Genomic DNA, 26,516 nt, shown 5'->3' on the forward strand with positions numbered 1-26,516 from the left:
TAGGTGGGGAATTCTGCTTCACTGTGGTAATCGTGTCTTTCTTTTGCATTTGAGTTGTTGGCTCTTAATTAATTTAAGGCTATTCCAATAGCATCGTTTAATTTGTTGCTTACATTGCTGTCTATTCCTTCTCTACCCTACCAGAGGATTTTCCTTGTCTCCTGATTTAGTTTTTGATTTAATGCCTCAATTCTGTAAACTACAAATTACAAACATGCACACACACATATGTTTAAAAACAGAAGAAGCAGCATGTGTGGCTTTTAGAAGTCAAGTACATTTTATAATCGCTTTTTAATGGAAGAAAAGCATCTCAGAAGTCTCTGAATCAAAGAATATGCTGTTGCTTTCCTCCTCCTCTTTTTTTTTTTTTGGTAGTTTGTGGGGCTTGAACTCAGGGCCTGGGCACTGTCCCTCAGCTCTTCAGTTCAAGGCTGGCGCTCTACCACTTGAGCCACAGCACCACTTCTGGTTTTCCTTTGATTCATGGGAGATCAGAGTCTCACGGATGTTCCTGCCCAGGCTGGCTTTGAACCATGATCCTCAGATCTCAGCCTCCCGAGTAGCTGGGATGACAGGCGGGAACCACCCACATCTAGCTCCTCCTCCTCCTTTCTTCTTCTTCTTCTTCTTCTGTGTACTGGGGCTTGAACTCTTGGCTTCAATCTCCTTAGCTTTTTTTTTCACTCATCCATTACTTGAACCTCAGCTCCACTTTGGGCTTTTTGCTGGTTGATTGGTGGTGAAAGTTTCCAAGATTCTTCTCTCCAGGTTGGCTTCAAAGTATGATTTTCAGGTCTCAGTCTCCTGAGTAGCTAGGAAAGAAGGCATGAGCTTCTGGTGTCCAGCCATGAGCTCCGGAGAGCGCTGGGCAGTGCGTGCTCCCTGGTCAGGATGCTGGTCCTCTCCCACAATGGGTGGAGGTTCACTAATACAGTCAGTGGGATGTCAGTGCAGTGGCAGTCTGACTTCTGACTCCCGGTCAAAGGAGATGTTGCCACGGGTCGCTTCCTGGTGGATGGAACACCTCATCTGTTTTTCTCACTTGACTGGATCACATGATCAACTTCAGTATCATTGCTATGTTGGCCTGCAGAACTCTTGGTTTTGGGCTTACTGTGTACGACGTGTAGAGCATCTATGGACGGCTGAAGTCCCCACCTAAAAGGATGACGTGGTTGTGGCACCAGCCCGAATTACAGTCACCAGATATTGCCAAATGTGGATGAAGCCATTATTAGCTGGGAACCAAAGCTGGGGGCCGGGGGAGCCAGCTATCCTGAGTTGAAGAAACTCCAAAAAGTGCTCTTGTTTGTTTTCAGTATGGACCTTTCGTTGGATTCGAGGGCCTGTGCTTGTTAGGCAGATGACGCACACTTGCGCACATCTCCTGCCCCGTTTAGTTATTTTTCAGAGCAGACTCTTGTCTCTTTGGTGCCTGAGCCAGCTTTAAATTGGGATCCTTCAATCTCCAGCACATCTGGAATTATAGGCTTAGGCTACCAAGCTTGGCCTTAGAACAGCTTCATTTGTAATAAAATCGCCCCATCTTTATTTAAAATTCTTCAGAGAGGTTCCATTCCTTATATGTTTCCCTTTCTTCTCTCTTCATATTTATATTTTCTCTCCTTTCTCTTTAGTACTTTCAATTTACCTTTTGACATTTTAGGTGATTCTTGATGTAACCTGATATTCTAAAGGTAGATTGGAGAGAGCGAGCGTCCCTGTATTTATCGAGATGAATGCTGCGTGGGGAACCTTTTAGCCTACAGGGCCCAAGTTGAAATCCAGTCACAAAATTTCTGCTTAGTAAATTTTTCTGACTGTGGTTCACAGAGGAAGAATGTGAGGAATATAAGTGTCAGCAATAACATTTGATGAAAACAGTTAGACCCTGAGCCGGTCTGAGTTTCAGACCCAGCTTCGTTTAACCTCTCGTCCCCAGACCACGTCCAAATCCTCATCATGCTGGTGATTTTACTCCTTGGCCCTCATTACCTTTGGATGACTGCTATCATCCTTTTACAGTCATTAACAGTTCTTCAGAACAAGGGCTAGACAGAGGCCCAGGGCACTAAGCATGGTTGCCAATCACCATACTTGCTCTCCTTATGAACCTACACACGGAAACCTCCAAAAGCCTTTGGAAATGCTTCAGAGGAATTAAGGGATTGGGGACTATCAATATGAAGGTGGAAATGAGTTTTGGGCCCCACCTGATTGGTCCTTACATTTATAACTGTGAAGCGTCTGAAACATTTACCCTTATTTTCGTCTTCACCATTCTGCTTGAAGATATGTATAAAACTTAGGCAAGGACTCCCAAAGTGAGAAATCTTGGCTCTCCTTCCCTCTCTCCCCACTTTCCTTATTCCTTCCCCCTTTTTTTTACCTTCTCTCCCATCTCTCTCCTCCCTCTTCCTCTCTCTTTCTAACACACATACAAACAAGCACACATACTCTCTCCCTTTCTCTCTCATACACCCTTCCCTACCCCAAAGATCTCATAGACTAATGCAGCATTAGAAAAATCAACCAAAGAAATACGAATTATGCTAATCAAATTCCCCTACCATCTCTATGTTGGGGTGGCTTTTCTGCCTGTACCTGGATATAAACAACAACAAAAACCTGTACTCCTTGCCTATATCTTTACCAAAACCACAAGTGAGATTGAACAGGAGAGCAGAAAAATAGAAACGTCACTAAAACATATGACTGGCAGACAGAACCACTGCAGTCACACAGGAGAGAGACAGGAATGTCAGGTGGAGCCAGGGGTAATCACGGATGGGCAGAAGGAAGCCACTGACGGCTCTTCATTCATCACAGGCTTCTAGCGGTGATGCTGTCATCGTGTTCTTTATCCTAATCCTCTGATTGACTCCTGGAAACTTCCCTGGAAGGTTAGAGGGTGCGCCCTCATTAGTCCACATGTTTACGGCAGGAAGAGTGAGTTAGTGGGAAGGCGGCAAAACAGACTCGAAACACAGACTCCACAGAGTCTGTGGAGAGGAGCGCAAAGTTTGGGGGTCAAATGGAGAGGTCTCGGAGGGCCATTGATATAGAGAGTCTCCTCCTCCCTCTCCTCTGCTGGGCTGTGCACTGATGGCTTGCTCCACCCCAGCTCCTCTGATTTGTTGGGTGGGAGCTCACAGCATTATGGGAAGAAGAAAGGTCTGAGGGGGAGCCCAAGGTATTATGGGAACAAGAGGCACCATTGCTGGGACATGTGTTATGTCTCCAGGGCACGATGTAAAATGTGGGATTAGTTGACTTTCTGTATGGCCATCACCTCTCTTGGAAGTGTCTGCCATGAAGACAGAGAATTCCTGCATGGTCTATGGACGGAGACCTGCAGACACCAGCTGTAAATCGAGGTCAAGTGACCTTTGAGCTAATTCATCTGAAATCCATGTTTTCTCAACGTAGGGAAGTTTAGTTTGATTTTTGCATCCTGCGTCTTCAGTGTCAAACTCCAGGTACGGAGACCACGGAAAGTCAGACAAGATTTACACAAAGCTTCAGAAGTGAGCATCCGGAAAGCGTTTGGTTTTAATGATCGCCATCGTGAATCTGTAGTCTCCCTCTCACGGCGTAATGATTCTAAAGTGTCTGCAGTGAGTTAAGCATGCCACGGAGCGTGAGGGATGGTGAGACTGATTTATCAGATATTCATTTAAGAAACAGTCTATTAAAATAATTAATGTGTAGTGGAACTCGGCTGTAATGTCTGGTGCTTAATTTTTTTTCCCAGCCCATAACGTTAGAAGAATAATGCATTTCACCGTCTGGCTGGCGTGGAAGATTTTATATAGTCCTTGTAATGACATCATGACAGAAGAGCGTTGGATCATATTGCCTAGACGGAACTGAACTGACAAAATTGAGTGTATTTGCTTTACAGGTTTCTTTGGGGGGAGGAGTGTGGGGTACTAGTGTTAGGCCCGAACCCGGGGCCTCTTATTCTTGCTGGACTCTACTTGCTGGCGCTCTGCCACTTGAACCAACCGAGCCTCCACTTCCAGCTGTTAATTGGAGATAAGAGTCTCATGGGCTTTCTTGCCCACGATCCTCAGATCATGATCCTCAGATCTCAGCCTCCTGAGTAGCTAGGATGACCACTGCTGGGCTTTATTGAGTTATGTATTTTGAACTCTGTGTGTCGTGCCTGGATCTTGTTCTTAAGTGGAACTCAGGAAAGTCCTGAAAGAATATTTTTTTTTTGGTAGTACTGGGGCTTGAACTTTACTTTTGCTCGACAGGTGCTCTACTGTTTGAGCCATGCCTCCCGACCCGAATGCATGTTTTTAAAAACGTATTTTACTGTTTTTATTTTTGTCTCAGAGTTCTCACTGTTTTATTTCATATGGTCAATAGTTTAGAGAGTAATAACTTTACACAACAGCTCCCAGTTTTATATTACAGTAGAGAGTAACCCGCACTACTGATTTTATTTGCTTTTCACATTACCGATATTAAAAAGAGCCCCTGTACGGACACCTTCGCTCAGACCCTGCTGTCTGAATAAGTGAAACTTCACAAAAACTGGTATCTGAAAACTAGTCCACAAGCGCTGAGAACTCAGAGCCCAAAATTCATATCTTGAATTGATGTGAACGTTTATTGAGAGCATATTAAATGGAGAGACACTTATCATGCAGCTGATAAAAGTGTACCTGATAGAGTCTTTCTTTTGGATTTGATCATTCCGCTCCTCATTTTGTTGCAAGTGCATTTATTATAGTCCCAGCTAAAACAGAGCTGAAGTCTAGCTTAGTGCAAGTTTAGGAATGCCAGTGGAAAATGATGGATGAAAACCAAACCAAAATAAAAGTACCCAGAGTTTCTCTTAAAACTGTCATTTTCTTAAGATAAATGACAGCATTATCTGCGTGAAGATTGGCATTCAAAAATTCCAACATTTGACCCAAAATTCTTGCCTCCCCCTGTACTCATGGTGGGTTGGCCTGAATCCTGAGCTCCCACTGACTTAAAATGAAATTTTGATCCTCAAAAGACTTGCATGGAGAAGTAAACACAAATCTGTACCTATTTAAAGACATTCCTATTGCTGTCACAATGCTTTGGAAGACACATTTCACAACAATATTTTGTTCTCATGTTATTTTAAGTATTACTAGAAATATCACAAAAAAAGATTTTTTTGCAGTATTTCAGCCTTTCTATTTCTTGCCTCAATTTCTTTTTCTCCTATTTATGAAATATCCACCCTGCCAAAAGTCATCAAAATTGCACGACAAATTATATAATAGACTAGAAAAAAAAAAGTTCCCTTAGTTCTTGAAAGGCTCGATTTAAAAGTGTTCCCTATCAAATCCTAATGCGGATCGTGGGTTTTACAGAGTACCCCAACAAAATGTGAAGATAATATAATTTGTGGTTTTCTGAAAGGGTGATCTTCTGATCCCTTCCTAATATTGTTAGTAAGGTTTGGCCCAAAGTAATAATTACCTAGTTGACTATGTATTTTCCTCCATATTGCTTTGCTACTGTACAGCTTGAGAAGAGGAAATTTGGGTTTTCGGTTTTCTCTGAAGTGGAAGGTTGTCATTTTTAATCCCTTTGGAAAATCCCAAATCACAATATTGGTTACGTTTCTTTGAAGAGCCGGGCTCCAAGTCACACCAGAGCTGTGAGAGACTGTGATTGGAAGACTTGGGCCTCCCACAGGGAGCACCAAATGCTAAGAAAGGTCCAGTCACCTCAGTGAAGGTCAGCAGAGGGAAGAAAGAAGGCTTTCTCTCAGGGCTGTGATAGGTTCACGAATCAAGGTCAGGGAAACTCACAGCTGCTTTTGGTGGAAACTTTCCACCACTCTGTCAGCCTCTGACAATCCGGCTTTTGGTGAAATTCAGTGTTGCGGGCCATTGAGAAAGCGTGTTGTTTGGGCTTAGTGGCTCACGCCTGTAATCCCAGCTGCTCAGGAGGTTAAGATCTGAGGATGGAAGTTAGAAGACAGATGGGTCAAGAAAATCTAAGGGATTCTGATCTCCAATTAGTCAGGAAAAAAAAAAGCCGGGAAGTGGTAGCGCACCAGCCATAAGTGGAAAAGTTAAGGGACATCACCCAGGCCCGAGTTCAAGCCCCAGTACCAGCAAAAAGAAAAATGTTTAACATCATACCCTCTCACAGACGTGGTCTGCTGTCTGTCGCTGTAAGCACACAGGCTTAGTGTATTTCTGAATGACTACCTTCAGGCATCCATTCTTAATCTTCCGTAATTTGTCTAAGCCCTCACTGGTCAGGGTTTTGGAGTTGTCTGTCTTCAGTTCTGAACGTGATCCATAGCTTTATTGCTTTGATTCCCCTGTCTATGTTGATTTAATGATGGCATTGATTTCTTTCTGATCTGTTTTGTAAAACTGAAATAAAAAATGAAGGACGTATTTCTTCCCTCAAGAGAAAAATGCAGATAAAAATCTGATAAGTAAATTAATACGTAGATACTCTTCTGTCATCCTAATCAAGACTTTCGAGTTTATTGTACTTTTAAAAAAAGCAATTTATACCTGGGGCATCTCGTGCGTGTGTGTGTGTGTGTGTGTGTGTGTGTGTGTGTGTGTGTGTGTTATGGAAAGAATGGAATTAGTCAATATTTAATTAGTAAAGAGAATCACTCTGAGATGTGATGATGAGAATAAAGAATGGTAGAGAATAAAGAATTTCAACCATTTTAGAGTATGTCTTAGGAAGCCAAAATTTAAAAAAAAATTGTAAGTCCTAAGAGAAGAACACTACAGATTAGAGATCTATTTTGTTTTCCAGTCCTGGGGCTTGAACTCAGGGCCTGGGCACTGTCCCTGAGCTTCTTTTGCTCAAGGCTAGTGCTCTACCACTTGGGCCACAGCGCCACCTCTGGTTTTTTCTGTGTATGTGGTACTGAGAAATCGAACCCAGGGCTTCGTGCATGCTAGGCGAGCACTCTACCACTGAGCCACCTGCCCAGCCCAGTCTCTGAGATATCTAACCTTGATCCTCAGATCTCAGCCTCTTGAACAGCCAGACTCTGAAAAGAAAATGAGGATTTTTTTGAGGCTCTACTAGATACTCTTGTGTTCTGATTTTTTTCTCCTGTTTATAATTCACTGTGAAATTTAGGTTTTAATGGCTGTGTTTTAGATTAGAACATTTTAAACGTAAGTATTGAGATAGAGGATCTCTGCTGGGTTGAATCTGTGTTTGAGGATAATGTTCTAAAATACTGGTGCTCCTTTTTGGTGTCGGAGCCCAGAGTTTAACAGGTTTCTTTGATGGCTTTCTTTTACTTTAAAATGAACTTTTGTTTACCTTCAAGACAAAAATAAAAATACAGTTGTGTGGCTCTTCCTGGATCAGCATGGGTTCAATATCCTCTTCTTTGAACGATGGTGTGTGTGTGTGTGTGTGTGTGTGTGTGTGTGTGTGTACCTGCTGGTCATGGGGCTTGAACTCAGGCCCTAGGTGACATCTCTGAGCTTTTGAGTGCTGTGCCACTTTGATCTACCATGGGCTTTTCTTCCTGGGCCTGGCTTCGAATCTCTATTCTCAGATCTCAGCCTCCCCGATAGGCAGGATTATAGGTGTGAGCCACCACCCCCCCGCCTGGCCTCACCCTCTGCATTCTTATAAAGCCTGATGGAGCTCACTATCCTGTGTGTGACATAGGGACTCTGTCATCATCAGGTAGTGACACGCAGCCCCATCCAGTCAGATTCAAAGGGCATTCAGTCAAACCCTCTGTGTATTCCACCTGTCCACTGTTGAGATTGTAACTCATCTGACTCTTGGATCTGTAATTTTTACTACACTGCTATGGCTCATAGCCACCCCTTCTTTGAGTCTTAAGAATATATTTCCATCTGGGTGCTGGTGGCTCACACCCGTCATCCTAGCTACTCAGGAGGCTGAGATCTGAGGATGCTGGTGTAAAGCCAGCCAAGACAGGAAAGTATTAAGACTTTTCTCCAATTAACCCCCCCCAAAAAAGCTAAAAAGTGGAGGTGTGGCTTGGATGGTAGAGTGACAGGCTTGAGTCAAAAAGCTAAGGGCCAACCTCTAGGCCCTGAGTTCAAGCCCCAGGGACTGGCACAAAAGTGCATAAAATTAAAAAAAAAACAACAAAAAAAACAACCAAACTCGGAGGACATGAATGGCAGCCAGCTGGGAAGGCCTCTGGTTAAGTACTGTGCTGTCTGTGATTCTCTTCAATTGAATACAGATGAGGTGGGGGGGGGGCGGGGCTCACCACAGGGAATCCTCTGGTAACACTTCATTTAACATATTTCAGTTTAGTAGCATGGAACCACAAAAAAAAAAAAGGGAAAACTATTTTATTGAAAATCACGGGGTGACTGTGTCATATTCCAGTGTAAATGTTTTTCCCGCCCAGTTTGTGGTGGTGATGATTACGGCCACATTTATTGCTGAACTCTCCGAGGTGGTGGTTCTTAAATGGAGGCTCCTCGTGGATCTGACACGTCCACAGAGCATTTCAAAGGCTCACAAAACAGTTATTTCCCAGATAATGAAATCCCAGAGATGGGGGGGGGGTTGGCTCAATCGCTATTCAATAAAAGCACAAAGCAGCTATACAGAGTAAGGTATTAGCGAGATTCTAGCATTTAATTGATTTGCCAGTGTTTAAAAGCGTAAGAATAGAAAATGGCCAATTTCAATGTAGTCATAATTAGTGAGGGCTAGTATCTCTTTCTGTCCTGGAGTTGTAGGAGAAACTGAATCTGCCGAGTTATCAGCCCCAACTGTTCCAGGACAGATCCGTGGTTTCATCTGAGGCTGACATATAGAGATTAATGAGTGCCCCTCTTTTATTAAATAGTATCTCACTACAGTGGATTATCTTTAGATACATTCAGAGATCAATTCTAGCCCTGGGTAGTAAGGAGTGATTATTTGAGATCTTGACCTGAAAAAAACTCTTAAGAGTGAGTTGAAACAGAGCCGGGTGCCGGTGGCTCATGCCTGTAATTCTAGCTACTCAGGAGGCTGAGATCCGAGGATTGTGGTTTGAACCCAGTCCAGGCAGGAAAGTCTGTGAGACTCTTTATGTCTAATTAGCCACAAGAACATCTTTAAAATGCTGGGATTGGAGCGGTGGCTTCTGTGGTAAAGCACTAGCTTTGAGCATAAAAGCTCAGAGGCACTGCTTAGGCCAAGAAAAACAATGAAACAAACAAATAAAACAAAACAAAACAAAAAACCCTTGAGGAATAAGTGACAAAACATTATCTAGTACCTTAGGGACTTTTACATTTTAAACGTATCTTTACGTTTTTTTTTTTCATGTCCAGATAAAATATGAAAAAAATATTAAGTCAGGTTAAAGGTATGCTGAGCAGTGTGAGAATTTCCTTTTAGTCGATGGAAATAACTTCCCATAGGGCCTTAGGTCCTTGTTATTTTTTAATTGTGATTTTTTTTTTTTTGGCCAGTCCTGGGGCTTGAACTCAGGGCCTGGGCGCTGTCCCGGAGCTTCTTTGGCTCAAGGCTAGCACTCTACCACTTGAGCCACAGCGCCCCTTCCGGCTTTTTGGTAGTCTACTGGAGATAAGAGTCTCCCTGTTTTTCTTGCTTGAGCTTGGCTTTGAACCATGATCCCTACAGATCAGGTGTGAGCCACCTGTTCCTGGATCCTGGTCCATTTTAAACTTTGGAAATTTCCTTCATGGCTGTGCTACATCTTTAAAGGATGATTTTGTGCTAATATTCTCTCTCTCTCTTTCTTTTTTTCTCTCTTTCACACATATACACACACAAAACCAAAACAACAACAAGAACAAAAAACAATGCTCTTAGAGTTTGCATTGGCTGTGGTGAGACTGTGTGTGTGTGTGCGTGTGTGCTGTTGTATTTTGCCTTCCATCTCATTTGGCAGTATAAAATGCTAGCACAAGTTACTACAGATGCCTCCATTCCCCAAATGGAGAAGAAAAAGCACTCAGTGAAGATCAATCTTCATTACCGCTTGATTTCTCCTGCTCCCGGTGCATGGCCATGTAACCTGCGTACAGCAGACCTCTCTGCCTGACTCCACAGCGGTCAGCTCCAGAACTTCTTCCCTGCAGATCTGTGTGCATGGTTGTATTGACTCCCACCAGAACGACGCGCCATACAGCAAGAAATGGGGCTGTGGCTGAGTCACTGGCACCATAAGTATTACGCACAGAAGCACCAAGTTGGAGGAAAGATCTGAGTTTCTGTGCTCGTGAACGTGGACCAGAAAACAATCGAGTCCCAGGTCCTGAGCTCGGGGCTGGGCCATCTTTGGTATGAGGGCACTAGAAGCAAAAAGCATTGTGATTGTGTCTGGTCAGCTGGTTACAGCCAGTGCTTAGCCTTGTCAGAGACATTTGTTGTTTTATTTATTTTTTTCCCCCTTGTTCATAAGCTCCAAGGCGCTACTGCTGTGCAAATGGGAACACCACTGTCAGAGATATTTCAAAAGAACAACAGAAAAAAAAAAACGGGTCTGGACGATCTGTGTGTTCTTGCCACTGACAGGGACGCAGCTGTGAGTGGGGGGAGGGGGCGTAGCCAGGTCATGCCAAGGTTAAATGCCAGGCACCCAGGAATTCGCTCTTGTCATCAGCTTTTCAAATGAACTCTTCTTGGTGGCTGCAGACAATACAGAGGTCACCATCCACCATCAGGGGGCATATTTTGTAGCAATATTTACAAGTTGCACTTTGAATTTTCCCAAGAGGTGGCTAGTTTTTCAATGGCAAAAAAAAATAAAAGAGACCCATAAAACGTAAGATACGATATTTCCCGGTTTTGTTTGCCTGTGATATGAGGCTCTCTCGATCAGCTACAATTAACAGACTCTCAGATCAAATCATTGTCTCTAAGTCTGTTCCTGGTTCTATTATTACTACTTTTATTTATTTATTTATTTATTGCCAGAACTGGGGCTTGAGTTCAGGGTCTGGGCGCTGTCCTTGAGCATCTCTGTGCTCAAGGCTAGCGCTCTACCACTTGAGCCGCAACACCACTTCTGGTTTTCTGGTGGTTCATTGGAGATAAGTGACTCGTGGATTTTCCTGCCCTGGGCTGGCTTTGAACTGTGATCCTCAGATCTCAGCCTCCTGAGTAGCTGGGATGACAGGCAGGAGCCACCAGGGCCCGGCTTATTATTGCTATTTTAAGTAATGTGTTCCAAGAAAAGAAATGTGTGTCAAAGATCAAGTACTTCATAGAATTATTTAGGTTCTTAACAGACTGCATAGACAGACAGAGAATCTAGTTAAATAAACAGTATGTTGAACCAATTGGAGAGCTAATGAATACATCACGTGGCAGAGTGTTGTGCGAAGGAACCTGAGCTACGAAAGCAGATTTACTATGTTGATGCCACGTTATAGCAGATGAGCTGCCAGTTCCAGAGCTGCTGAGCAGCACCTTAATCAGAAACCTTCCCTGAATACAAACAGGCACCCCTGGTGTCTCCTGTTCACCCAGGTTCAAAATACCAGACTTCTGCTCTAAACTTGGTGGTAAAGATACTCGAGCCCTGGAAATATTTGTCAACAGTGAAATATATTTGCTTGAGTTGTTCTATTTTTTTTTTCTTGTGATGGTCATGGGGCCTGAACTCTGGGCCTGGGCACTGTCCCTGAGCTCTTCAGCTCAATGCTTAGTGCTCTACCACTTGAGCCACACGCGCCACTGCCGGATTTTTTTGCTTATGTGGTGCTGAGGAATCGAACCCAGGGCCTCATGCATGTGAGGCAAGCACTCTACCACTGAGCCACCTGGTCCCCCTGAGTTGTTCTATGTTTTTTTTTAAATAGGGGACAATTTTTAATGATGGCTAAGGAGATAAGTGTGTGGATATGATTAGATCATAACTGCTTAGGAATATCCAGGATTGGAAGATGGTTTGATTCAGTGTGAAGCCATCTTCAATGAAGGCCTAAGTGCTAAAGGAAACATATAGCCGTATCTGGTTGGTGACTACGAAAATGAAGTCATGAGCAATTCTCTGGGGATGATGCAAACAGCCCACAAACCAGTGAAGTTCAGGGGCACACAAGCCAAGAAGCCTCACACCTTCTGAAAGGCAGAGTTGGAATAGACCAGCTCTCCTTTCGTGTGCTCTTTCTTTTTTTTAAATTTTTTCTTCTTTTCACATTTCCAGGGTGCAGTTTCTCGAGGTCCACTCTGAGTTCTCTTCTAAAGGTTTCTTTATCATTTAATATTATAAATAATTATGTTCCCAGGCGGCAGTTCAAAGCTCACTGCCGCACTTGTACTACACCCCCGGGCGGGTCAGGTGACCTTTCTCCCAATTCTGCTCTCTCTGATCCCGAGGACAGACAAAGTGATGTGTCTGTCACACGCCATTACCATTAGAACAGAATCTTGTTCTTTTATTACAACTGAACTCCGCCAGATTTCTCAGCAGGAATGCTAAGTGAAATCAATGTCTTGGATTTCCAGGCTGAGCTTGGGGTCAGAGACACTCTATCATTTCTCGGTATTATTCTTCCTTTCACAGCCCCACAGTCCCCTCGCCTCCAACTGGCACACAGCAGATTAAAAACAGCAGGCCACAGAAGACTCATGCTGCCCAGTTTTACAGTCTTTGGAAACCCCTCCTTTTGATCTCCCTCTCTCTTCCCCCCCCCCTTTTTTTTTTGCAAATTGCAAATAAGTTTTGTTTATGGGAGCTAAGGCAAAAGGCACATCCAGGAAGGAGGGCAGGTGATAAAACTCAGAGAAAGAAATCACTTGATTTTTGACAGCTGTCAGCAAGATCGCTGCGCCTAGAGGAGCTCCCGGATAGAACTTCCCCTTCCCGAGCCATTGTTCCAAACGGCAAACGTCCTTTATTATTTCACCCATCACGTCAGGGGATGGTTAATGCTGAGCTCTCAGGTGATATGCAACTGTTCTATACTAATAGAGATATGAAACAAAAATGACCCATAAAGCATTCAGCGATGTCCATACCTCCCACAGGACACTCATACTTGATTCTTTTTTTTTAAAAAAAAAAAAACAACCCTTCACGCTCTCATGTAGAAATGTTGGTCTCAGGTGATGAGAATACCAATTCACAGGTTGTCCTGGGCCTTTATTCGCTGGGTGTGCTCTTCATGAAAATGACGGAGATGATATTAACTGGGCGTGGCTGTTTTTGTTGTAACTTACTTTGTTTTGTGCTGGTACTGGGAGCTTGAACTTAGACCTTTTTGCTCTTATCTTTCTTAATCAAGGTTGGTGCTCTACCACTTGACCCACACTTCCATGTCTGGTTTTTTGGGAGGGTAATATGAGTCTCATGGACTTTGATGCCTAGGTCAGGCTTTGAATCAGTATCCTCTGAGGAGTGACTAGAATTTCAAGGGAGAGCCATCAGCACCCAGCTAGCATGGATATTGTGTGTGTGTGTATGTGTGTGTGTGTGTGAGTGTGTGTGTGTGTGAGTACTTGGGCTTGAACTCGGGTTCTAGGTGCTACCAGTTAGCTCTTTTGCTCAAGGCTAGCGCTCTACCACCTGAGGCACGGTGCCACTTATGGCTTTTTCTGCTTGATGTGGTGCTGAGGAATCGCACCCAGGGCTTCGTGCATGCTAGGCGAGTTCTCTACCAATGAGTCACAGTCCAGCCCCTGAAGACTAATTTTAAAAACTGATTGGACTCCAGAGCTAAACTTTATATTTCTAAATTATATACAATCCAGGCAATAGAAGCAATCATTCAGATTGAATAGATAGAGGTATAAAATTGTAACCTGGGACCAAACTTTTAACATGAACCAAACAACTGAACTCTTGTGTGCTGATTACATGTGGTGGCGATGCCTAAGGGAATATACTGCCTTGTAGCTCATAAAAATGTTTCCTGTCTATGGCAAAACAAACCTTCTGCGATTGGCCAGTGTTACCTCAGAAAGAATCAGTAAACATTTGGATGGATAGTTGGATGGATGGATGGGTGGATGGATGGATGGATGAAAGGATGGATGGATGAATGGATGGGTGGATGGATGGATGGATGAAAGGATGGATGGATGGATGGATGAATGGATGAGCAGATGGATGGATGAGGAGGTACATGGCTGGGAGGCTGGATAAGTGGATGGATGGATGGATTAATACATAGATGGCTAGGTGGATGGATGAGTAGATAGATGGTTAGGTGGATGGATGGGTGGATGACTGAGAGATGGATGAATGACTGGATACATACATGGATGGCTAGATGGGTAGATGGGTGGATAGATGGATGGATAATTGTATGAATAGATAGATGGGTAGCTGGATGGAGAGATGGCTGGCTAGCTGAATGAATGAATGAGTGAATAAACAATGAACAGGAACGAGTGGACAAGACTGTTTGACATTCAAAACTTCCTAATTATTTGTAGAAGTGATTTGGTGAGAAGATATTCCTGATACAAAGAGTAAGAAATAAACAAATCTGCTCATCAATGTAAAAGTGATAGACATGCTACCCTAAAATCCTAATGTGTGACGCCCTATTGTAAAGCCTCCTCATGAAACATGGCGTCTGCACTAGTAAATCCAAGGGAAGAAACAGAGTACGGTAAGGCTTCAGTGTCACGCTGTGCTTGAAGTCAGCCTGTCTGTGCAACACATTACAACTGCTGGCCCGTGGAGACACTGAAATACCACTGCCTTAGAACTCAACTTCATCCCATACGGGTTACCATGATCACCCCATTCGAAAAAAATCTACGCACTGCTGCGATTAGCGAGCAAAGCAGGCTGGGACTTGGACTTGAACATTCAGCGCAGACTAAAGGACATCAATGCACAGCTGAAGCAGGACTTCAAAGGGGTGTGTGGCTTGCCTCTCCTGTCCCTGGTAGGCAAGGAGGTTCACTGTGGATTTTCACACGATGCCAGTGGTCATGGTGCACGGTCTTTGTCTACATCATGTTAGAGTCCCAAATGGACTTCTCATTTAACCACACAGAAAGGGAGCTGGACATTGTGGGAGAATGGGAGGGTTTTACAGGAGCATCCTTCACTAGCCAGTTGGATGGAGAAAGACTATATTTACTTGTTGGACTTCTTTTCCCTCACATTATTTCTGATAATTCATTTATCTGGTGTGTTTCGTGTGTGTGTGTGTGTGTGTGTGTGCACAGACTAGTATTGGGACTTGAACTCAGGGCCTCTCCCTTTTTTATGGCTTTTGTCTTTTTTTTTTTTTTTGCTCAAGATTGGAGCTTTACCTCTTGAGCCACACCTCCACGGCTGGGTTTTTGGTAGTTCACTGGTGATAAAGAGTTTCGCAGACTTTTCTACTCAGGCTTGCTTTGAACCGCGAGTCTCAGAACTCAGCTTCCTGAGTATCTAGGATCCCAAGCTTGTGTGTTTCCTTCAACTACTGTGTCTACTCTGATCCAAATCATTTTAGGAGATCACTGCAATCCATGGAATGCAGAAGGGAGGCAAACTTGATAGGAAAACGTATTATTGGGTGCTGAATTAACGTTCAGTTTCCCACTTAATGTTTTCTAGTATAGTTGGACTACTAGGAGAGAGTCTCGGCATGGAAAACTGTGTGGTCATTCTGCCCGCTTCACAGGAAGCTTAATGTATTCACAGAATGTAATGTAAGTTCAACAAATGCAAACACATTTCACATCTATTTCTCTGCTTCTCCCTGAGACACATACATTAAGACAAAATGGTTTCTAAACAGTCTCACTTCTAACACTATTATTATCTTTATTTTCATTACATGATAATCTCAGTGGATGAGTGAAGAATCTGTATCTAAAATTGCAACGATGCTATTCCACATTATAACAGTTATTGATATTTCATTTTAAAAACACTCCATATGTCCTAATCCTACTCATATTTTAGGAGCTATTTCAGTCGCTCCTTCCTTGGCAAACACAATCACTTGTGACTGAAGATAGGCTCTTCCAACATATTCTAACTATGTACTTCATAAAGTTCATTATTGTGGACCATACAGTATGATTACTTAGCTGTTTTGTACAAATACCTTTCTTTTTCTTTCTTTTCTTTTCTGTGTAGGAACTAGAGCTTGAGTGCAGGTCCTTAGCTTGTTCACTTTTTTACTCTACTACCTGAGCCACAGCTCCACTTCCGGATATTTGTTAGTTAACTGGAGATAAGAGATCCTCGTGGCTTTCCTTCTGAGCTTTGATCCTTAGATCTCAGTCTCTCGATTAGCTGGGATTACAGGTGTGAGCTATGGACATAGGTATCTACTGTTAAGACTGGCAGTCCTGTCTTAAATCACTGTATCTCACATATGTTCTAGGGGGATTTTGTTTTTTGGTCATGGGGCTTGAACCCTGGGCCTGGGCACTGTCCCTGAGCTCTTTCACTCAAGGCTGGCGCTCTACCACGTGAGCCACAGCACCACTTCTTGTTCTCTGGGTGGTTCATGGGAGGTAAGAGTCTCATGGACTTTCCTGCCCGGGCTGGCTTTGAACTGCGATCCTCAGATCTCAGCCTCCTGAGTTGCTGGGATGGCAGGCGGGAGCCACTGGGCCCCGCTTCTCACCTCTGTTTGTTGTAGCTGTGCTACATCTCCGCTCGCTGAACAAAGCCATGATTGAAAGCAGACCCCTATGTTTCCGCACAGGTGTCCTGGACATTTCCCTGGGCTCCCAGTCTAGCTGGCCGACCACAGCCCGCCGATAAGCCCCTGCGGGTGGGTGGTAAAACGCTTCGTGGACACAGGTACCTTGCTTTTGGGCGGCGGGGTGCTTGTGCTCTTGTCGGTGTGAATGCTGGTAGGAGATACAGAAGCACCGAGGTTGGCCTGGGCTAAGCCGGGCAGCTTCCCTGCAGGTGACACTTGCATGGCGGCTAGCTGGGCAGCATACAACTGCTGTGGGGGGAGAGAGAGCGAGAGGAGGCGCCCGTCAGTAATGCACCCATGCACCGCGGGACTCCACGCACCCCGCCTTTCCTCCGGGTGGTGCTGTGCATGTCCAGAGATGCTGAAGGAAAGGGCTGGTACCTCAGTGAGGCCATCTTGCAGCCCAGGGAGCAGGGGGAGAGAGGAGGGCCACCTGGAAGGAACGGGCATCGCCCTGTCTTGATGCAAAGCGAGCAGACTCATGGCCAGTGTCCATGGAAGGGGCAGGGCCTCGCTCCCCGGCCCCCTCCGCCTAACGCTCCCCACTGCGAATCCACAGTCCCCTACCCATCTCATCCCCCTGAGCATCTTTAACTTATTGAAATGGGTCGCCACCACCATTTTTCTGAGCATTCATGGCACCACAATACAGGCAATAAGAAAAAGAAGAACTAGAAATATTGGAACAGCGTTGTCTGGTCAGGCTACTTACACTGATAAATACACACACACACACACACACACACACACACACACACACAATAGATATAAACTGGGATGCTTGCCAGGAGTTCACTTTACTTCCTGATATAAACAGAGACAAATTTCAAATTATCTTGAGGGGTGGGACTTTTAAAGGAAACTCTCTAAGATATACATGCTTCCACTCAGCCGGCACTTAATAATTCTTATTAAGTAACCAAGTAAAGGGTCTTGAGCAAATGGTTAATAAATTAAAAGAAAATTTTACTTTTGCAGCGATAGATAGCCTTATGAGTCAGTGGAATCCTATTCAAATAATCATATCACACACTGAGATTAATACCCTAGAGATCTTCATTTAGTACTCTGCGAAGGTTTTAACAGTCTTGGTGGGAAATCAGTTATTAAATTTTACAACACACATGCGAATAGATGCATCCAATAGATACGTCCTCCGTTCCATTTGTCTTGAAATTCCATGGGTACCTTTTACCATAGTAGTTGGAACTTCTGTAATAACACAACTTATATAAAGAACTAATGTGAAATACTCCTGTAAGTGACTTGATTTTTTTTTCAGAAGAAGATCTTTTTTATTTTTGTTGCCAGCACTGTGTCTTAAACCCAGGGTCTAGGTGTCTGTGGGTTAACTGTTTTGCTCAAGGCTGAAGCTCTATGATTTGAGCCACACCTCCACTTCTGGCTTTTGTTTTTAATAGTTAATTGGAGTCTCACAGAGTTTATCTTAATCCTGAGATCTCAGACTACTGAGCAGCTAGGATTACAAGTATAAGCATCGGTGCCCAGCCAAAGGAGAAATTTCAAGGGATGAAATTTCACAGGGGATGTCACAGATTCTTAGAGGCAGTATAAATGATCCAATGGAAATGGAACCAGCATATATCTACCAGAAAATATGTATATACTGCTTGCCGTTTTCAGGTATTATGATCTAAATGAAGAGAAGGTTGACGTGATTATAAGCTCTTTTCTAGAGAAAGAATGAACAACTTTAGTAAGATATAATTAAATTTACTAAATTTACAGGAGGTTTTGTATTAGAATAATGATTTCTTTTATTCCATTCAATCAGAAAGGACTAGATTTCACTCCCAAGTCTTAGATTACATGAAGACTCAAAAAGGTAATTCACTTCAAATATGAAGACTTGCAGAGTTTACTCCTTTTTATAAAAAAATAGGGTCAGAATTGATATATTTTTCTCAACTTGATAAAAATGAGTGATAGGTAATATAATCCATGATTAGAAGAGGAATTTTTCTGTCACTTTTCTGAATTGTTTATGAAACCATTTATAACATAACTATGCCCTAGGGGCTTAGCTTTCCAAGTTAAAAATACGCACAGTAAAATTCATGAACTGATCATCTTTTTTTTAAATTACACATTTAAACTGACTAAGTAACAATATCATGTCCTGTAAGTTTCACATTGTAGTAATATTGTGTCTTTTTCTCCTTGACAATGATTCCTGTAGGCATGATTACTTTTCTTAAAGTATTTTTAAAAGCCTATTTCTGGTTCAGCATACATAAAAAAAATTAAGATTTTTGCAAGTTACTAGAGAAGAAATGTGATATTCAAACATCTATAGGAATGACAAAAAAAAATGTGAGCAAAAGCAGTTCTTCCCAATCACTGGATTTGGAATTCTGAATTGGAAACACACATTATTTGATTCCTGAGGAGTTCACACTATGGAAAAGAAAAAAAATATTCCCTGCATTGTTTAGATAACAGAATAGTTAGATCAGGTCCTTGTGAAAGGCGATTTAGTAATGGGCAACTTCCAAAGGAAGAAAACGTACTCATGAAAAAAAAAAAAACACATATACTCAGAACTTTTGTTCTTTCATTTAAAGGTAAAAGGGGGTGCATACTTCAGATTTGGTTTTCAAAATCAACATGTTCTTCCCTTGCTCGAATAAATGTATGGTTTCAGCATTTTGTGGTCCTAGACATGCCAGCTCCTAATGAGAGCGCTGCAGCCCCGGACAGATGTGAACTGTAGAGACTGTGGTCTCTTCTACAGCCTCCTAAGCTTCATCTGCTTCCAGAGTGATCACCAGAATTTACTCTCTCCCATGGACGCCAAAGCAGGGCGACACCATGAACTAATGTAGAGGGAATTCACATAGACGTGAATACGTGGATATGGATATGTGTGTGTGTACATACATCTCCATGGGGATACATGAATACGAACTCTACACATAGTCACATGTAGAGGGGAGGGCTGGGGTGGGGAGAGACGGGGGAGGAAGAGGAACTGTCCTCATAATCTGACTTGTGGAATGGAAACCCCTTTGTATGACTCCGTTCAAGTTTTAAAGGAGGTGACAGGAGCCATATTTGAACCTTTACTCTTTGGGGGTGGGATGTGGGAATAGTATAATGGTATTTGGACAATGGTTGTTACGTCACCGTGAAATACAATAGTGAGATGTGAATCTTTTTGAGAAGGTACTAGTTTTACTTCCATATGTTAAGGAAGGACTTTCCAGGGTTAGGAGAGACGCTACAAAAAAAACAGCCTATTGAAATTCTAACGTGAACCCCGCATTAATTGTAGAGATGGTAAATTTCTGTCATTCCGTCCTTAATAGCATATTTTCCCCAAATTGCTAGAAACACAGCTTCTCCACTGGCTGTGAGCCTGGTGTCTCACTGCCATCTGGAGAATTTGGAATCAAAAACTTAGGCACTGACAAAAATATCTACCATTAATTTGTTGTGCCAAACTGTTCACTCCATGGTAAGTAAACTCCTTGAAGGCAGGGTAGAAATCCGCCGCTATAGTGCTTTCCCCCAACAAAAAATAGAACTGGCAAGAGCAGAAATTAACAGTAAAATATCATCATTAAGTAATATCATTTATTGCTAACCTACACAGAACTCTGGTCTACCCTTAACGTATATTACATGATCGTTCTACTGTTAGCAAATGAGCTTGGTTCATCAGTAATGCTGATAAGTCCACGTTCATCAGTTTTATTTCGTTAGGAGAGCAGAGAAATATAAATTTTAAAATGTGGGATTAGTAGAATAGTGACAGAGCACATGTTTAGCCAGAGTGAAAGCCTGAGTTCAAACCTTAGTACTAACTTTTAAAAAGTAATTTAAAAAAAATCTCAGGCTGGCTGCTGGTGGTTCACACCTGTCATCCTAGCTACTTAGGAGGCTGAGATCTAAGGATCACAATTTGAAGTCAGCCTGAGCAGCAAAGTCTATGAGATGTATCTCCAATTAACTAACAACAACAACAAAAAAAAGCAAATGAAAGAGTTGGAAGTAGAGCTCTGGCACAAATAGTAAGAGCACTCTCCTTGAACAACAACAACAAAACCCCTCAAAGATAGAGCCCTAAATCCAAACACACACACACACACACACACGCACGCACGCACGCACGCACTCACGCACACATGCACGCACGCACGCACACGTGCACGCACACATGCACACACACAATCTTAGCATAAGAGAACAAGGTATTCCAATAAACTTCTTGTAATCAAGAAAATATTTCATGAATTAGTTTGGAAATATGAACAGAAAAAAAAATAGGTGAAGATTTGAAAAGGTTGGAGAGAAGGAGAAAATTAGGTGAAGAAAAAATTAAGACCATCTTTCTAATTTAAAAAGTCGATTACTTTTCAAAAGACTACACAGCCGAAATTTAAACGTGCACATTCTTAAATACTTTGAAAAGAAAAAGGAGAAATGCCTCCTTTGAGGCAAATAAATGTATTTAATGCAGAATCTAAAGTGTCACTTTCTTGAGGGTAAAAGGCAGTTAGGAGGAGGTATGGTTGTGGGGTTTTTTTGTTTTGTTTTTTGTTTTTAATACATTTCTTATTGTGAAAATACTGTACAGAGGGCTTGCAATCACACGAGCAAGGTGATGAGTGCGTTTCTTATCAAGGATTGTTCCCTCCTCCTCTGTTTGTCCCCTACCATCCCTTCCCTCCCACGTCCCTTCTCTTCCCTTCTCCCTTTCCTTTCTTTTTTTTCTCTTTTCTTTATTCATCAATCAACACCTCCCCAACTCTACCCTAGGCCCTCATGACCACCATTTTGTTTTTTCTTGTATGAGTTCAACTTCGAATATAACTGAGATTCCATTTGTCTGTCTACGCTTGGATTATGTCACCTAACGAACATGCTGCCCTCCAGATCTACCCCCCCCCCCGCCCCGTTGTGGAAAATGACAAGGCTGCATTATTTTTGAAGGCTGAATAGTATGAGAGAGAGAAAGAGAGAGAGAGAGTGATATATCCTTTCTACATCAATGTGACTATGTGTGACTACTTTAGGCTTCAGTGGACACAGCGCAGCAGATATCTTTTCAACAGTCAGGTATCATTTCCACTGGATATGTTCCCAGAACTGGGATTGCTGATCTTTCCAGCCTCCCTTTTGTAGACTCAGATAAAGGCACAGGAGACAGAGACCGTGGAAGGTCCAGTCCTTTGCCCTGGTGGTGGGGCCGGGGAGACAGCAGTGTTATAAGACAATGTCTCCCTCTACTTCAGGCATGAGGTGGGGGTTGGATGCCAAGTACATCATGCTCACCATCTGCACAATACTTTCATTTTCCTATTCTTTTCTTTTGTCAATCGTGGGGCTTGAACTCAGGGCCTAGGTTCTGTCCCTGAGCGCTTCAGCTCAAGGCTCTACCACTTGAGCCACGGCTCCACTTCAGGTTTTCTGGTGGTTCATTGGAGATTCAGAGTCTCACGGACTTTCCTGCCCGGGCTGGCTTTGAACCGTGATCCTCAGATCTCAGCCTCCCAAGTAGCTGGGATGGCAGGTGGGAGCCACTCCCTCTGGCCCTTCTGCAGTGGCTAGTGCCATCGTCCCCTGACCCGGGGAAGATGGGTGAATTAAGCATTTGGGGAGGAAACCAACATCAGATTGTGACTGAGAAGAGTGTTTCCCTTGAGTTCTACATGATAAAATCATGGCAGTTCCTAGAGGATTTGTCTGGAGTGTTGAGACTGCAAAAGCACTTCGTAATGGCTTTGATAAAGGAATGTTTGTCAGTATTTCTACAAGCAGAATCCTGGTCTCTTAATGGAATTTGATACAAATGAACTTCACAGACTTTAATATTTATTTCAGTGAGCACAATGAACATGGTTAATTCTCTCCAAGAATTTATATTGATAGAAGAGGGGAAAAAAAGCCTTTATGATTGATGTCTGATAGCCAGGAAAGTCCTCACTTATAAATGAATAGGATTAGCCGGGTATCGGGAGGTTGAGATCTGAGGATCACAGTTCGAAGTCAGCCCGGGCTGGAAAGTCTGTGAGATTCATCTGGAATTAACTACCCAAAGAAGTGGAGCCATGGTTCAAGTGGTAGAACACTAACTAGCCTTGAACAAAAATGTCCAGGAACAGCCATGAGGGCCAGGAGATCACAAATCCAGTAGTACTGTCAGTGGCCGTGGCTCCCGGCTGTGATCTTAACTGCTCAGGAGGCTGAGATACAGAGGATGATGGTTGGAGTCAAATCTATAAAACTCTCATCTCCAATTAGCCAATCAAGAGCAGGAAAGGAGGCAGCGCCCGAGCAGTAGAACACCAGCCTAAAGAGAATAAAACTAAGCAAGAGAAAACAGGCCCTGGGTACAAGCAGCAGTACAGGCAAAAAAAAAAGAGAAAAGTCCTGGTTTCTAAAATTTTCAAAAGACCATTAGGGGGTTAAAATCTTGCTCATTTATAGAAACTTCCAGATTAAAGGTATATAAGAAATGGAATATTTGTGGATATATATATATATATATATACCTATATCTGTGTATGTATTTACACAAAAAGTTTATCTTTGTATATACATACACACTCATATATACAAAGTATGTGGATACATATCATGTTCAATATTGAGAGCAGAGATTTAACTTACATCTGTTATTACATAATCTATGTTTATAATAGTTTAATAGCTGCTTTAGAGTTTGAATAAAACCGCAAAAGATGTGTTAAATGTGAAAAGGTAGGAAAAGTATCTATTTTTCTCTCCATTTCTTTCCTTTATTTTAAGGGAAAGCAGAGAGGATGGCATTTGTGAGGGGAAAAGATTCACAAAGCAATTTCAAGGCTCTATAAGTGTTATCTTTATAGCTTAATTTCAGCTTCTTAATGTAACTTAAATGCAGAGTTTGAAGCGAAACTAATGTACTGAAGAAAATCTTTCAAAATATATCCGCATGTTTCAATGTGGATAAATTTGCCTTGCACATTATTTTTTGGAATGTTGCTTCATAGGAGATTATCAGAGCAACTTGGGTTTAAACATAGACTTAGCCTAACTGTCAGCAGTACTTGTTTAGGTCCTTATGTTCTGTATAAAACAGCATGGTTTATTTCTGCTATTTGCTGAAATAGAAAAGCATATGCCCCATTGTATAAGTTAACCATTTATATACCAAGTTAAGGGATGGGATAATAAAACCTATTTCATTTTTCCATCTTGACAAACCTGAAAGTCAAAAGCACATGAGAGCTGGGTACGGTTGACGCACACCTGTAATCCTAGCTACTCAGGAGGCCAAGATCTGAGGGCTGAAGTTCAAAGCCAGCCTGGACAGCTAAGTCCATGAGACTTGAACCAACAAACAAATAGCCAGAGGGGGAGGTGTGGTTTGAATGCTAGAGCACCAGCCTGGGGAGTGGAAAAAATTAGGTACCAAGAGCCTGATTTCAAGCCCCAGTACCAGCATTTAAAAAAACAGAGAGAGAATTCAAGCCATACTACCCTCAAAGCAGAAAATAATAAATACCAACAAGTTGGTTAGGGAATTGGAAGTCTTTGTACTGCTGGTAGAAATGTAATAGACAGCCTTTGCTATGCAAAGTAAGTTGATGGTTATTTGTGAAACACACACACACACACACACACACACACACACACACACCTTCTATGCATAGGTAACACATTTGTTTATCCATTTACCCAATTGATGGATACCTGGATTGTTTCCAACGTTGGCTCTTATGAATAATCAGCCAGGAATATTCCAATACCAGTCTTTGTGTGTGTGTGTTTTTTCCTTCGTGGGTTCTTTTTTAATTTTTTTTTTATTTTTGGCTACTGAATTCCTAACATTGGGCTTGCTTAGTCACACACTTCATGAGTCATATGTACACGTAAGTTCATGTTGACTTTTGGGAAGAACTGCCCAACTTCTTCCCTGGGGCTAAACTGCCTTACAATTTTATTGTAAGACACAAGGGCTTCAGTTACTCTACGTTTTCATGAACACTTGGAACTGTCTGCATTTTTAATTATAACCATCATTCTTGTAGGTGGGAAATGGAATTTCACCATTGTGTGTGTGTGTGTGTGTGTGTGTGTGTGTGTGTTGGTCCTAGGGTTTGAACTTCAGGCCTGGGTACTGTCCTTAAACATTTCTGCTCAAGGCCACAGCTCCACTTCTGTTTTTTTTTTACAAGTTAATTGGAGATAAGAGGTTCAGGGACTTTCCTGCTCTGTGCTGGCTTCAAACTGTGATCCTCGTCAGATCCTAGCCTCCTGAGTAGCTAAGATTACAGGCGTGAGCCATTGGTGCCTGGCTGGCTTCCAGGGTGGTATCAAATTTCATTTCTTTAATGACACTGAGTAGCTCTGAATGTGTTTAGTAGCTCTTCCTCGACCTTCTTCAATGAAATATGTATTTTGATCTTTCGCTCTGTTTTACCACATTGAGCTGACCTATTATTGAGTTAGGAATTTGAATTTGATTTTAAAGAGATCTGGTACCTCTATGAACCAGATGGCTTCCTAACATTAAATAACAGAATCCCACCAGCGCGTTTCTGCCCATCGCAGCGCTCTCTCCCATCAGCTTCCTCCACTTCACACAGTGAGTAATGCTTCTCATTTAATTTTCAAATTCCCTAGCAGGAAAGTGCGATGTGAGCTACTAGGGTGTGTGTGTGTGTCCATTAAGGATTGTGTGCCAAGATCTGCCCGTGAGGGTTGATGGCTGTCATTAGCCAGGGAGATGAAGCCTGGAAAACACGCTGACTCAGCAGTGTGTGTGGGGGGGGCGGGGGGAGGGTCTCCCCCACAGAACTGAACCTCTCAGACTGAAAGAGAGAGAGAGAGAGAGAGAGAGAGGCCAGGAGGAAGGTCGTGGAAAGCGATCCTGCCTAACTTTCTGGTCTAGCCTTGGTTTAACCAGAGCTGGCCTGAGCAGGTGGGAGGCTAGGATGGGTCTCCCTCTGTGGTCACAGTGCAGCCACTGTCCCACAGGTGAGACACAGGGGGGGGGGAAGGGGAGGAGGAGCCGGGCAGGTGGCTCCGTGGCAGAGCGCTCGCCTCGCATGCGTGTCAGGCCCCGGGTTCGAGTCCTCAGGACCACAGACACAGGAAAAGCCGGAAGTGGCACTGTGGCTCAAGTGGTAGAGCGCCAGCCTTGAGCCAAAGAAGCTCCAGGGCAGCGCCCAGGCCCTGAGTTCAAGACCCAGGACCTGCAAAAACAAGACAAAAAGGAAGTGAGGCAGGAAGTTGTCTAAGGGAAGCGCAGAGGAGGGGCCGTGTCTGCACAGCGTCCCCTCCAGAGTCCCGGCTGGGCCAGGTGCATCCTTTGGGGACAGGGGTGCTCAAGGGCGTCTGGACCACAGCCTAATCCCTAGGGATTCCCCGCAGGGCGCCCACTCGGCCTTCCCGGGAGGAATTCCCATCGAAGCCACCCCAAGGGCATCATTGAAAAGCAAGGACGTTGGAGCTGCTGGGCGGTGACCATTTGTGCATGTAAGGACAGGATGCTGAGTGTCCGGGGACAGGACCCCCTCCTGCCCTCCCTCAAGGCTGGACATGTGGAGGGATTCCAAACACGGAGGTGAATATAGGAGGAGGACAAGACACCAGAGGAAAAGAAAGGCATCCACGTCACGGAAGAAATGTCCTTAACCCCCCAACCAAACTCCCCTAACCCCCCGCACAGATCTGAACACAACCCCAAACAAAACAAAACCCCCTAAACAACAAAGAAGGAAGAAAAGAAAATGACAAAAAGAATTAAAACTCCTCCCTAGCCATAAAAGAAATGCAAATCAAAACAACATTGAGATACCAACTGACCTCAGTTAGAATGGCTATAATCAAGAACTCTAATAACCACAGATGCTGGAGGGGATGTGGACAGAAGGGACCCTTACT

The 26,516-nt window shown here is 43.2% G+C and overlaps 1 protein-coding gene across 1 annotated transcript in view; it reads right to left on the reverse strand.

Annotated features, from left to right (window-relative positions):
• Sox5 (SRY (sex determining region Y)-box 5) overlaps positions 1-26,516 on the reverse strand; it is a 710,484-nt gene that overhangs the window by 125,053 nt on the left and 558,915 nt on the right. Inside the window, exon 11 of the mRNA XM_013025067.1 lies at positions 16,722-16,868. Coding sequence (XP_012880521.1) covers positions 16,722-16,868 — 147 coding nt within the window. The remainder of the gene's footprint in view (positions 1-16,721; positions 16,869-26,516) is intronic.

The sequence above is a fragment of the Dipodomys ordii genome, unplaced genomic scaffold (assembly GCF_000151885.1).
Source record: "Dipodomys ordii isolate 6190 unplaced genomic scaffold, Dord_2.0 Scaffold81, whole genome shotgun sequence".
NCBI lineage: Eukaryota > Metazoa > Chordata > Mammalia > Rodentia > Heteromyidae > Dipodomys > Dipodomys ordii.